At 45.1% G+C, this 14,297-nt stretch overlaps 1 protein-coding gene across 3 annotated transcripts in view; it reads left to right on the forward strand.

Annotated features, from left to right (window-relative positions):
• The window catches only part of syt7b (synaptotagmin VIIb), a 57,829-nt gene that overhangs the window by 37,662 nt on the left and 5,870 nt on the right, over positions 1-14,297 (forward strand). For all 3 annotated transcript variants that reach the window (XM_029845928.1, XM_029845930.1, XM_029845929.1), the window contains 3 exons: positions 1,349-1,696; positions 3,723-3,845; positions 13,206-13,326. In XM_029845928.1, coding sequence (XP_029701788.1) covers positions 1,349-1,696; positions 3,723-3,845; positions 13,206-13,326 — 592 coding nt within the window. The remainder of the gene's footprint in view (positions 1-1,348; positions 1,697-3,722; positions 3,846-13,205; positions 13,327-14,297) is intronic.

Raw genomic sequence — 14,297 nt, forward strand, 5'->3', positions numbered from 1 at the left:
ATAAATGTGGAAAAACCTCGTCAGTTATGTGTATATTAGACGGGGCGGCTCGGCCTGCCTCGTACACATGAGAAATCATCTCAGAAGATCATTAATTCAAACTGGAAGCAGTTGAAGTCTTTGCTGCGGCTGGTGCGCTGAAGGAGACCATCAGGGGTGCAAATGACAGCAGAGGAAAAGGCAAAAAAGTTGTTTGTTTTTTTTAAAATGGAAAAAAAATATGCCGGTTTCAGTTAATACGCCAAGTTTTTGACCTCTCTTTCACTGTTCTTATTGAAATACACAGTAATGAAGGAGAAATATCTACACACAGGCTTTTACTTTGAACTTCTTATCCATTGTGACACTGTGTCCTGAGTCTTCTCATTGTCTTCTTTATAGTCGCCGCAGGCAACCGTGTGCAGGGGTGCCGCAGATCCTGCAGGAAAGCACGTTTCACGCGGTTCAAACTCCATTTTACAAATGAACGGAAATGTTCTCCTCAAAGTCTGATGGAACTGTAACGAAACGTCTGAAGGAAAAACTGGAGCATGTATATGCTTTGTGTTTGAATAATCCCGCATTGCTGCGCTCCCCAACGGGGCTTGTCTCCTGGCATTCCAGCAGACTTAAGAGCAGAGTTAATGCCTGAGAGCAACCCTAACTCGACTCGAGACCAAGCAGTAAATCCTTCCCGCAGCGTGAGCTTTCAGACATAGCTGTTTAGCCTAAGCCTACAGTTATCAGGCAGGGCAGTGATTGAAGCGAGGATAAGGGCCGGAGCGCCACTACACGAGTAGAAGAGCAAGAGAGCCGTAATTAGACTGCAGGTTTAACGAGGAGTGATTTGAGGCGGGCGGCGGGAAGACGCCAGGGCCGAGAGTGTTGAAAAGATGAATGGAGGAAATGAGGGAGCGCACAGGCAGGCCAGGAAGTGAGGGGATGGAGAGAGGGAGGCAGGAGTTAAACAAGAGGCTGGTGGAAGAACAAGGTGAGGAGTGGAAGTAGGTCATGGCTGAGCGCGAGAGGAGGGAGAAGTCAGTTAGTGCTGCAGATGGAGACCTGAGACCAAACTCAAGCTTCTGAAAAGAACCGTCTTGTCTTGTTTGCTCCCTGTTTGCAAAGTAAGTCGGTGTTTCTGTGCTGCATGCTAGCACGTCCCTGCACCCACATCGCTCCACCACATGTTGAAATATCACAATGTTGACGTTGCACAGAATATTATCAATGTTTCTTGGTTTTATTTTATATTATTGCCAAATATGCACCTGTGCACATTTTGAATCCCCAAAGCTGAATTTTGATATGATGTCAGCCATTTTCTTGCTTAACACTTCTGTCTTTAATCACCTGTCGTGTGTCTGCTCAGTTTCGGGGACGCTTCCCTCTCGTCTGCTTCCACCCTGGAGCACATTCCCTCCTCGGCCGTGGCGCGGCCCAGACCCCTGGTCCGACAGCAGAGCCTGCAACAGCCCCTCACCCACCAGCCCCCGCCGGGTCCCAACGACCCCCCAGTCACCTCTCAGAGCCTGGGCCAGCTTCACACTGGTCCAGGTGGTGGAGGACACCGTGGTGGCCCGCGCGGGGTGCGGGGGAGTGCGGCCGGGGCCTCCCGTTACAGGGGAGGAGGGGCGGGCCGGTCGAGGTCGAATCCTGGCAGCTGGGATCACATGGTGGAGCAGATCCGCCACAGAGGGCTGGACGTCAAGTCGTTTCTGTAAGTGACGTTCATTTGTCCTCAAAGCGCACTGACTCAATATCCAACACGTCTGGAATCATCACAGAGGCAGTTTTAAGAAAATGAGATCTACATTCAGCCCGGCACGAGTTCACAGCTGCGTGTGCTCCATCACCTCGCACATTTCTGCACAGCCGCACTAGCGTGCAGGGATGGAGGGGTTGCCCCCCCCAAGTGAGGACTTTTGAACCTGTTTTCATAACAGTGAATTATCGCCATCATGGTGATATATGAGAGAACAGAATCATAGAAAATGAACAGTTTTTTTTCCACATTTGATTTATTAATTTAAAAATCTGAACGTCAATAGCATCAAATAGACTTCTTCAGTTTTCCCACCCAGAAGCTGGAGAAGCTGGTATAATTTACACCAATTTTGTGGCGTTACCATCACATGCGCGTTCACAAACTGAGACTGAGGAGACTGAATTGTGATCATCATTTAGCCCAAACATTTATATCAAACTCTGCAAACACACTAAACGAGAGTCAGTGTCCCCAACGGCTGCTGATGTGGAACAAAATGAATCTCTTCCACAAGTGTTTACATTCCTGAGGCCCTAAATTTAGTCTTCACTGCAGAAACACTCATTGTGCTCAGCTTAGGAAAGGTTATTAGACTCTATTGAAAATGTCCATCAAATCCAAATGAAGCTGATGAGAAAACCCTGAAAAGATCAGAGAAAAATCTCAGACATTTAGAATATTTATGTAAAGGTTCCCCAACTGGTTGGGATGGTGAGCACGACATGGTGAGCATGCGTTCTGTCCGCTTAACTTTTATGTTAGATTACAGATGATGTGCTCCACAGAGCAGAATTACATCGTCCTGTCCATGAACACAGCCACAAACACTGTGTGTGAGGGTGTGTGTGTGTGTGTGTGTGTGCATGCGTGTGCGTGTTTCCCCCATTCACTATGTCTCCGGGCCAGTGACATCCTACGTACGTGAATCATCTTTCAAATAATACGTGAGGAGGTGGTATCACCCGTCCTCCTTGTCCTCGTGAACCTAACTGGACCAGACACGTCGGTCGTTCCACCCTGGGGTGGGAAGAACACTGTGGGGGCGGCAACGCGGTGCAGTTATAACCATCGGGGCACCAGCGACCAGCATCGTGTTCATGGCTGACACGGGACTGAGGAGGCCTGATTATGGGAGGCGTCATGTTGGGGTGCGCCTTGGTCTTTTTCCGAGGTATCGGCGAGCATCCCAATGCTGCTGTTCACGCATCCCCAGTGGTCGGCAGGCTGTCGAGCGCTAATGTGTCCGCTTTCGGTGTCGATAAAGATTCGACAAACAGCCTCACGTTAAAGAGGGACTCCACGGTGGGGAGCACATCCAGACGGGGAGAATACACCCAAACTGTGAGATATGAGGAGATGCCAGGGAAAGAAACGTCAGGCGAATCTGATCAAACCGATACAATAGCGTAGCATCAGACAAGGGAGGACATGTGGCACGTTTAGGCCGTTCTGCTCTGCTCCACAGCTGCTTCTGGACTGGAGAAATTCTCTCTGTTTGTAATAACAGTCTGTGATTGACTCCATCGTCCGGAAATTCTAATTCAGTATTCTCACAGAGCTCATGGATGCAGAAGAGAAGACCATCTGATGAGCTCTCTGTTTGCACAAACTCATGAATTTGCAGTGCAACAAACGTCCTTTAAATGACTTAGTTTGTATTTAGAGAGAATAACTGTATTAAATTATCATACTGGTGGGTTTTCTGCAGAAAGCCTCCATTCTATTGCATTTCATTTGCTGTTTTCCTTTGTCTGAGGTTCCTTTCAGACCATAATTTACTTTTTTTTGACCAACACCCAACAACATTCATTCAGATTTTTCTAATTTAATGGGTTTTTTTATTTGGTGGGGGACAAATAATGGAAGATGTTAAATAATGCCACACAGACTGAATCAACGTTCCCTCATTTTGACTTTCCATGTGACTCTGTTGTGTTTGTGTGTCTGTGTGTGACATGTGGTTTGTCTGTGTGTCCAGTGAAGGGAAGATGGTCGTCCTCTCTCTGGCCATCGGTCTCGCCGAGCAGGACGACTTCGCCAACCTCCCCGATCTGCAGGAGGCACCGGCAAACAAAGAAAACGAAAGCTCGTCAGAGAAAAGGTAAAGAGACATAGACAGAAGGAGAGAGAGGCATTTTTAGAACTGTGAATCAGAAGTTAAAGGGGGTGTAGACGAGGCTGCCGCATGTCAAGGCTGAGGTCGATCACAGTGTAATGAGGGGTAATTTAATGTTGCATGTTGTCTTATCTCAGTTATGCCGATGCAGGATGAAACCTTCACGTATCCAAACTCTGGAAAGCTCAGTTAATTTAAACGGCTTTTTCTCCCACCCCGTCACATCCACACAGGTATCTCATTTTAATAAACAAGTTTTTGAAAAAAGGGGCAATAGAAGGTATGTAAAGTGCTTTAAGTGCTTCAGCTGGTGGAAATGACTTTTCCCTGGTAAAATACCCGACAACACAACTATATGATTGACCAGTAAATAGGCCACACCCCTTTTCACTCTACTGCCAATCAGTCTGGAGGCCGCAGTGACTCGATTTCGCCTCTAAAATCAAAGAAGTATTTCATCACCATCAATACTTCCTATTATATTGATTGTTAAAACGCTGCCCTGCACCACAACAATCCTACAGACAGCATAGCACATCACAAGGCTGAGAGCAGCCTTGTGATGTGCTATGGTCTGCAACGATAATGTAAATATCTATAGGCTCCTCCGCAGACCATCAAAGCCGTCACGTCCTCAGAAACAATACAAAGGATGTGACCTTCGTCTCCTTTATGGCAGCCTGCTCGTTGCCATTAAAACATGGCGGTTTGACTCCCAGCATTTCTGGCTCGCTCCTCCGCCTTCTGTTGGTTTTTCCTCGTGATGTCACGCTCGCTTTTCCCTTCGAAATAAATTCATACAGCGACGCTTTTAGCACATTTCGTGCTTTTATTCATGACTGTTTTAACCCAGTGGTTCAATGCTGGCAGAGCCGGACAATTTCTTTGCTTTTTCACAGATATATTACATTTTTTTAATTGTTTTTTTTCTCCCCAGTGTTTAAAATCGTGTAAATGTGGCATTCATCTCTTAAACGGGAAGTTTTCCTGCTGTGCCGCGTCCGAACCTGCTGCCGCTCTAACTAGGTCATCTGTAAAATTTTTGCCTGATGAAAAATGGCTGCGTCCAGGAAGTCCGATCCTTCTCCGTTATTGCATCAAGTGTGATCCCTTTATGCCTTTATAATTCACTCTGAACCATCCAAGGGTCAGTCAGGAGATTAGAACCACCTTAGCCCTAACCCCCCCCTCCACCCATCATCCTCGCTTCCTCCCCCTCCGGAGGTCTGTCAGGCACCTAACTGTAATCACAGCAAGCTGCACCCCCCTGAGGAGGGGGGGTCACATGGTCTTAGTTGTCTAGTGTCCTCCCACGACTAATAACAGCTCTCCATCATCATCTCCGTCCATCTTGCTCTCTGTCTCCGCGGTGATCCTGTAAGCAGTCCGTCTGATGGCTCGCTCCCAGCATTTCCTGCGGAGCTGGGCCCGAGGACAACGGGACAGAATGATCCCACGCCAAGTATACGCGATGAGACAGGACACGGTCGCCGCGGCGTGAACGAGACCAAGCGGGGAAACTTGGCTTTCTGCTTTCTAGAGAAATATGGCAGCGGATAAAAATAGGCACGTTTGAGAGGCTGCTGGTTTATTGATGAAATCAAACGCAGCTCAGAGCACAAATATCTACCAGCATCAGATCTCATTATGGAAGATAATGTCACAAAAAGGGGCAGTTTGCTCAGTGTATTAGGTCAAATCTATATTTGAGTTACCGTCTTTCTAAATCTGGGACACTTGCTGAGTCAGGATGTGCAGATAAGAAAAAAACAAAACAACGCAAACATCAGATTTGACATTTTTTTCCCTCTAAAATGGATTCTGTCACTGATTCTTATCAGATTCTTTAATCAGTTTGGGTTTGATATTGTGGCGATGTTGAATGGCAGCTGAGTCTCAATGGTGGGCCATGTGGAAACCACGGCAACGCTCCCATCAGGAATATTCCGGCCTCAGATTGTGTCTGTATGTTTGACATGTTTGTGGTAATTGAAATCCTCCTCTAGCGCATGTGAAATCCACGTGCCATTTAATGCTGGTCAGGGTGGTGCACATCTGGCTCGTCAGAGCTTTTCCACTGAAAACGGCTGCCAGCTGTTTCTGGTTGATAAAGCGTCTGAATCAAACAGCGTCCTCGATGGCGGTCGGCAGGTCCAGGTTTTAAAAAGAGCCATCGAAGCTGCAGACGGCCGTGACAAAGTGCTGGTTATAGTCCTAATTGTTCGAAAAGTGTTTGATTCATTGATGAGGCTGCATTGGGTTTCCATTCAGTTTCATTTTCTCTCTTTAACCTGGTTAAAAAAATAGATGAATAATTAAAACTAAAGCCCCTTTTTCAAAGATTTACCCTCAAATTCACACCACTGAAAGAAATCTTGTAAGCGTTCTTCAACACAAATCTGTTGTGCTGTAGATTAGCCGTTAAATGTCATGATTACAGTTAATTACCATATTATCAGAGGATGGAGCCTCACTGTCTTTGATTTTTCCGTATACTCGACGGCTGCCGGCCGGGTCACCATGGCGGTGCCGCCGTAGCCCAGTGGCGGTCCGAAGGTAATCACCCACCTGCAGATAAGTGCCGTGGAAGCTCTGGATCTATCTGTGATATTAACATCTCTGAAAGCAGCCGCTGAGGTGACGAGCTGCTTCTTAATGAGTCCGGACACAGAGACCCAACAGGGAAATAAATGAGAAAAATGCAAAAAAAAAACCCATCCCGTCAGTTAAAGCCTGCCTCACTCCCTTTAGACTGAGTTTGTAAGAGGGGAAGAAGGGTCAGAATCATTTAAAAAGGACTTGATACACACAATTTTACAGCTTTAAACCAATATCACGGTACGGTCGTGATAATTTCTATCCTGTATTATGGACAATGGACAATAGAGGATTAATATTTATAGTGCAACTCTACTCCTTGTCTCTTTAGTTCCTTTCATAAAATATTAATGTTCTGAGGGGAGGGGGGGGTTTGTGTGTGTGTGTGTGGGGGGGGGGGGGGGTTCTGTATATTTAAATGTATTTGTGCATAGTAATGCAATGCCACGTTTGAATAATGGGTTCTATTATGCCATGAGAGGGAAAAACTTCTTGTTTAAAGTGATGCAATGATTGAAGCATTCACAAGGTCAAAAAAACCCAAATAGAACATTAAACCTAACCTAATGCAGGTAGCACCTTTAATAATTTCCTAATTAAAATTGATTTCATGTGCAGCCTTGTAATCCAGTTTGTGGACTATAATCTGCTCCTTATCAAACATGGGGTGTTCAAATTAATGCATTTGTTTAAAGGCCTCCAAACAAGGTTATTAATGAGACAGGGGATTATGAGACAGTGGAGGCAGAAGGATCAACAACCAGTGACCGCACGCCGCCCAGACAGCAGCAAGGCACACTGAGTGGATGCTGCTTGTTGTCGGGAGAGTGAGGGGTGACGCTCCCTCTCCACCGTCAAACCTGTTTAGCAAAAGAAGAAGAACCAACCTTAAATACACAGCAGGCTGTTTGGAAGGAGCGGCCGTGGTATGCATGATGTATGATTCCGTGGTGGCTGACTGTCCATAACCTTTAAGCGAGAGCTCGCTCTTAAAACAGGCCTGACTAAGAGGCTGCAGCACCAGTGAGGAATAAACAAACAGATCCAGATCACTGGAGGAAAAAAACAATGTCACAAGAAAATGAAAAAGTGTGTTTCCAGTCACTGCAGTCAGAATGAAAAAAACCAGGTTCAGCGCGCCATGATGAATATGTGATGACTAAATATATCTACAGTCGGCTCCCACACACTGTCAACACTCATGCATTTATTAAAAACTCATGTTTTATTTTTTTTAAAAACTTAATTTTTCCTTCCGCATGTTTGATGACGTTGTCACCCGAATGTCTAATGACAGTTTGATAGGTTTTAGCTCCTGTTCTGCTGGGTTTTTATAACATACCTCCATGAAGTTCTTTTAAAAGCTTGTTTCCTCCTGGCTCCTTCCATAATCTTTCCATTCCCATGTAATTGTCTTGTAAATCCTTTTAATATACTACGTGTGATCATTTGCCCCAGCTTACTAAAATGCTTGCTGGTTTAATGCTGCACTGATCGATACTTTCTGATTGGTAATGGAGTTAACGAGGGTGTGTGATGTGTGTAATGGCTCCCCACGGCTACGCCCACAGATCTCTCTTCTGTTTGTTGTCCATCCAAGGCTAAAAGAACAGAGCGAGGAAAGCATGAAGAATGGGAACGACCTCTTAAAGATAACCAGCAGGTTATACACTTTGGAATAAACAGTCATATATTTGACGGCCTCTCGCCACCAACGCCGTCGTGGGGGTCTGTATTGTAACGCCGTCGTATCTCCGTACGAGTCTGAAGTCTAGCTGACGTCCTCGACTTTTTCAATCGCGCGTCCAAGCTTTGCAATCACAGCAAGTCAAGTCCCTTAATGACTCTTTGGGCCGGCCGATGGTCCCCATGGCAGCCGCCGGTGGCCTGGGAGGAAAGATGATTGGAGAGAAAAAAAAAGTAATGTAGGTCAGCACAAATGAGGCAAAGCTGTCAGATCTGAGTCTGGAGCTCGTTCACCATTTCTCTGGTTGGAGCTCACGGCTGCGAGCAGAGAGCTGATTTAAGAGCGCCCCTGAAGGGAAAGTGAGGCTGACATCATCGCTGAAGGTGTAAGCGGGCAGTGAGGGTAAAAGTAAAAGTCTTCTTGAGGTCGACGGGGCAGATGTTATTGGCTGTTGCTGCGTGTTGAAGGTGGGCTTCACAAACGTGATGAAGAAGAAGAAGAAGAAGAAGAAGTCAACAGGAGTCTATTCAAAGATCATCAAGCCAGTCAAACATTGGCGATGGATCCATTAGTTACATTAGCCTATGTGTTTTGGGGGTCTGGGCCCAAGTGATTTGTCCCCACTGGTGGGGGGCGCTGAGTGGGCTGACACTGGGGCCTGGCCTCCATCCATCATCACACTCGGAACCTATAATGTGTTTCATGGTCTCCTCCAGGGCTAATGTGATACCAGCGAGACTCATCTCCAGCATGTTTACGCTGTTCTTATCCCCGATGGCCGCCCTCATCCCTCATCTCACCCCCCCCCCCTCATCCTCTCCATGGCCCTCAATTTTTTTCCCCCCAATAAAACGTCATTTCCTCATTTCTGCTTCATTCACTCTTCACTTTTCCTCTCAATCTTCCGTCCGACGCGTTATTTAATTACATCTGTCCCATCGCTTCGATTTTTTCTTTCTTTTCCTGTACCGTTGTGCCAATTTGTCTCATTCTCACAAACCCTTTTCCATTCTACTGTCTACAAATTCCCCAATCCAGCCTTTCTGTAATGGGATGATGTCAGAGGAGCCCTCCTTGATAAGTATAGATGTCTGTCAGCTTGGCCAGTCTCATGGACGAAATGTCAAATAGAAAACCAGTTTTCTTGGAGGAACAGGAATTTAATTTTAACAACATCACACTGAACCATCCGCACCAGCTGTTTAGTTTAAACCTTAGCTCCACATCTTTTTATCTAAGTGGCTACCACCCTCTATAATATCATTCTTGTTTACCTAATTAGTCAGTTTAATTTAAGTCAGTATGATTTATATTGACTCCTCATATGAACCAACATTACTGTAAAATAATTAATTGTAATAGCGCCATTAAATAGCTTATCGTATCTTATTGTGGCCTGACATCTGGAGAACAATAAACGAGGCTGATAAACTCTCGGGGTTTTATCATTACACAGAGTTTCGCTGCTACTCGACACGTTTGAACCGAGCAGTGGTTAGTTTAGGGGTTTGATTCTGGGGCTGGTCATGTGTAATTTAAATTTTCTCCTTGTGCCTTTGTGGGTCTTCTCCAGGTTCTGAACATTAGGTTGACTGGAGACTATAGATTGCCCAAAGGGGCGAGGGTGTGAGGGATGCGCTTTGATTTTATTTGCTTCACTTTGCAGCTGAGTGAAAAGCAGAAATCGCAGTTTTCACCGGATGCAAACTCATAAGGAGAATTAAAGACGTTATTAAGACCAAACATTCTAAAAGATCGTGATGTGTTATTACCAGCAATTTAAAGACGGAGGATGGAGGCAGGGAGGAATCATTGGATTTATCTGCAGATGGAGGAGTTTTAATTTAAGGGGGGAAGGGGTGGGGGGGTGTTGGAGGTGCTACAGGATCAGCAAATGTTTGCATGAGTCACCTTAATGACTCCCACATCAGTCTTAGAATTCTTCTTCAGTAGCAGGCAAAGAGGATCAATCCCAAACATGTTTTCGACTCTGCCATTTCTCCCTGCTTTAGTGGGTATTTTAACAACCAGTCTTTTGAGGACTGACCCAGTTTTGAAGTCAGCCTAAATTGGCCACTGCAGGACCTGCAGGTTTTGGTGCTCCGCCTCCAGAGGTTGCTTCTTGACTGCTGCGAGAACTTTTTGGGCGTCTTCACGTTTGTCTCCCGCCGGCTCTCACAACTCCGGCTGGTTATATTTAGAAAATTAAGTTGCACATGCTGCACACATACACGCAATGTTTGAGGCAAAGAGGCAAACATTTAGGTGGAAACACAAACCTCCTCTGATGAAGAATCCCTCTGTGCTCGACTATCTTTCAAGTATCTTGTCCCTCTCACTTTAATTGTTTCATCTATCACAGCGGTACAGGAATAGACTTTTCTCTGTCGGGTTATTTCTTAATCGGAACTTAACAGATGTGCAAACACACAGTAAACATGTGAGATATGAGCAGATAAGGTTCCTCTTCGGCATCGGCAGAATTACGCAGATGATAGCTGACAACCAGGTCCCAGATTGAGGTCAAAAGTCAGAGTTTTTTCAGTATTGTGAAGTGTGAAGGAGAGAGAGACAGAGAGGGAGGGAGGGAGCATATATCAGAGTCTGGTTTTAAAAGGTGAAACAGTGTAATTCCACATTATTGCCTCTTAATTTGGTGATTGTCGCTGCACTTTTCTGGATGTTTGTGAATCAATGATTTTTAACACAAACACAACAACCAGCGGTGCGTTCCCACGGTCACCTGAGGTGGCAAATGTGCGGAAGGAAGTCAAAGCAAATGTTTCAAAGGCTATAAAAAAGTTTGGTCCAGATGCCCTGCAGAGTCGTCGCCGCCCCCCCCCCCCCCCCCCCCCCCCCCATTTTCAATATTTGCCTCTCTGTGGAAATTTCTTGGATTTTATCGCCCTCTTTTGAAGGCTCCTGTTACCATGGTTACTGCAGATCGCAGGATGGTAGTGAGTACAACCTTAAACGGGAGTGCACATTTCAGTAGTCATGGTTACGACAACCTCTAAAGAATAAATCATGTAAGTATACTGTGGTGAAGGTACATTTAGATTAAATATACAATTAATGAAATAAAAAAGGTGAAAAAGATACTTTAATGGTGTAGGGGGGAAATCTATATGGTTAAATGCTAAAATGTCTTCAGTCTCAGTATACGCTCTGCTTGTTTTTATTTAAGTCACAGACGTGTGTCATTTTTGTTCTGGTATCCTCCAGCTACATGCATTAGCAAATATGCGGGTAGCTAATAATACTGGGATAACTACCCCTCACTAGTGAGTAAAAGTATTGACACCTGAGGGTATTTATGTAAACACATTGTGTTTAAAGCGTACATTGCAAATCCCAACTTGTTAGAGATGATCTGCTCCACTGTTGGCATCAGGTTTAGCTCAGGTGAATAGGGAGACATCACTTTTTTAAAGAAAGTACTAGATAGTGTTCTTGAAAGTGTGGAGAGCCCAGGCAGTTAATAAAAAGGGAACTGAATACCATCCTGCATCCCTTAAAGCCTGGCGATGCTCAAGTCTTTGAGGGCTTTGTCCTGGCTGTAGCATCTCCACAGTCTTGTGGGGGTGCTCGCCACAGTGGAGGAAGCTACTGAAAGCACGTTATAGTGTGGATCCCACTTAGACAGACTGCTAGCTAAACTTCCTCCAGGCTATTGGAGTATTGCCTCAACCATTAGGGCTGGGTTGATCTGGCAAAGTGGTTAGAGGAGAGGTTCCAAGCCACTCGGTTGTCTTCCAGGTGGGCCACTTAGTTGTGTATTCCCAAAAAAAAATCATTCTCTGAATGTAAAAACAGTAGGACACCTTTCACCAAGAAGAAGAGCAAGTGTAGCTGTTGCTAGTATGGATCAGACTCTGCAACAGTACATTTCCCAAAGCTCATGCCAAAACCCAAAAAGGGAGCATTACCTAAGTGACTTTACCAGCTTGGTTAAAAAGAAGAGCAGGTGCCTGAGGTGTGGATGGCCAACGGCCATGTGGCCAAAGCTCAAGACCCAAACATCTTCATGATGATTGGCCGATGAATATGAGTCTACGCTGGCCACACCAGTCACTTTGGAAAAGTGATGTTGAAACCTGTGCCAGTTCATCTCCATAATGGGATGAAGAGCATAGATGTGTTTATAGTGCTAGATAATATTTTGGAGAGGTTAGAGCCCTACTTTGGGGTCACAGATCCTCAAGGACATATCCAAACCTTATTCCTGCTGGCCAGCTCCAGCTAGGAGTGGTGCCCAGCTGGCTAAGACTCTGGACAGCACTTATTTTGTCACTATGGCAGATCATCCTGTGGTCTGATGCAACTACAGTGCTGGATTGGGTGCAAACTGAGCCGTGTCAAATCTAGATATTTGTTGACTGCAGAGGTCCAGGAAATCACTAAAATCTGCCAATGGAGATATGTCTCCACAGATTCCTTGCACATATTTTTTTTATCAACCGTGCACAACTTTAGTAAAATAGCTAAAAAAAACAGGTTTGTAGATGACCTCTGTGTGTAGGTCAGGGGGACCGCTGGTCTGTAATGTGATTAGTGCTTATTTTTAGATGTGATAATTGAAAATCTTCTCCACAGGTTTTGGTTTAACGGCACCGTTTCTGTCGCCTCCGACGGTATCTGAAAGAGCGGCTGTTATTTTTAAATAATCTCTGCGCCGCATCGTCGCCGCTTTCACCTGAAGATCAGGGGAAGAAACACAGAGCGACGAATCAATTACATCCTCCTTCACGGCATATCTATTTTCTTCTCCCGTCTGCTTTTAACTTCTTGTCTCTGATTTTTTTTTTTTTTGCCAGACAAACTCCGCCGAAGCCTCCTTCCAAGTGTTCTGATGTTTTCTCTAGTGTCAGAGTGTCAGTTTGCTTCCGACTCTTTAACCCCCTCCAACTAAATCCGCTCTTTTTCCTCCCCTACACAAATTGACTTTGTGGATTCCAAACAGAGAGCAACGATTTCCTTCACCATCTTCATCCTTTTTGCACAGAGAACATCCTGACCTTTTGATCTGAATGTACTCTTCTTTTGTGTGTTCATTTTAGCAGGACTCCTGGGAACAGACCAGGCAGCAGCCCCAGAGGTCAGAATCCAGATGATTCTGGACGACGGGCCAACTCCTCCGTGTCTGACCTGGCCAACTCAGTCACCAGTGACATGCTCATGGTAACGTGCTGTGTGATGCACAATGGTGGATATCTTTACTAATGCAGCCACTTTTATAAAATAACACCTAAATCACCTCGCACAAAAATACACCTCCATCTATTTAACATTTTAGCAAACAAGTAAATAAATAAATACACATTGTAATGCTGCTTGCATAAAACTCTTTCATATGTATTATATTAAATGTACTTTGTGAAGCTAATTACTGGCTAAAAGCATATTTTAAGACAAATGTATTGTGCACATATTTACATTTCTGCTTTCGAAGTTCGGAGGTCCAATGAGTCACAGTTCAGTCGATCCTGTTTTCCTGTATTTATCACCCTGCTGTTGGCCACAACAAAAAGAGAAAATTGGCCACAATTGAACACATTCTTACACATTCTGACCATAAAACGCTGATTTCCTGTCTTCAAACAGTGATGACAAATGCCAAGACTGCTCTTCACCAGTCTTTAATCATTTAAAAAGTGCCATATTCATCCCACTGAGCTCCACAGCTACACCCTGAAGTAAGAACAGTGGGAGGGGGAAAGGAGGAGACGTGCACTTTATTCACTGATGTTCGGTAATTAGCTGTGAAAGAACATGCGGCGCCGTGGGCGCTGCGAGAGCACGGCAGCAACAGGTATGGCCTCCATATAATTATGTGGCGGGTCTGAGGAACAGACAGATGGAACTTAACGAGGGCGTCACGGCCTCCTCCTAATGAAGCCCGAGCCTGAATCGAACCCAGAACCTTTTGGCATTGAGGAGTTTTCTGGTTCCTCCTGTGTCTGTGTGGGTTTTCTTCAGGTAGTCTAAACATTATCTTACACACACACACACACACACACACACACACACACACACACACACACAAGTGGTCTTAACAGATGGTTGTTTGAACAATAGTTCTTTAGCGTAGATAAGAAAACGTACTTTTTTTCACTATAGTCCTATTTTAAATCATTTTTCTGTTCATTTTC

This window comes from Takifugu rubripes, chromosome 13, assembly GCF_901000725.2.
Source record: "Takifugu rubripes chromosome 13, fTakRub1.2, whole genome shotgun sequence".
Taxonomy (NCBI): Eukaryota; Metazoa; Chordata; class Actinopteri; order Tetraodontiformes; family Tetraodontidae; genus Takifugu; species Takifugu rubripes.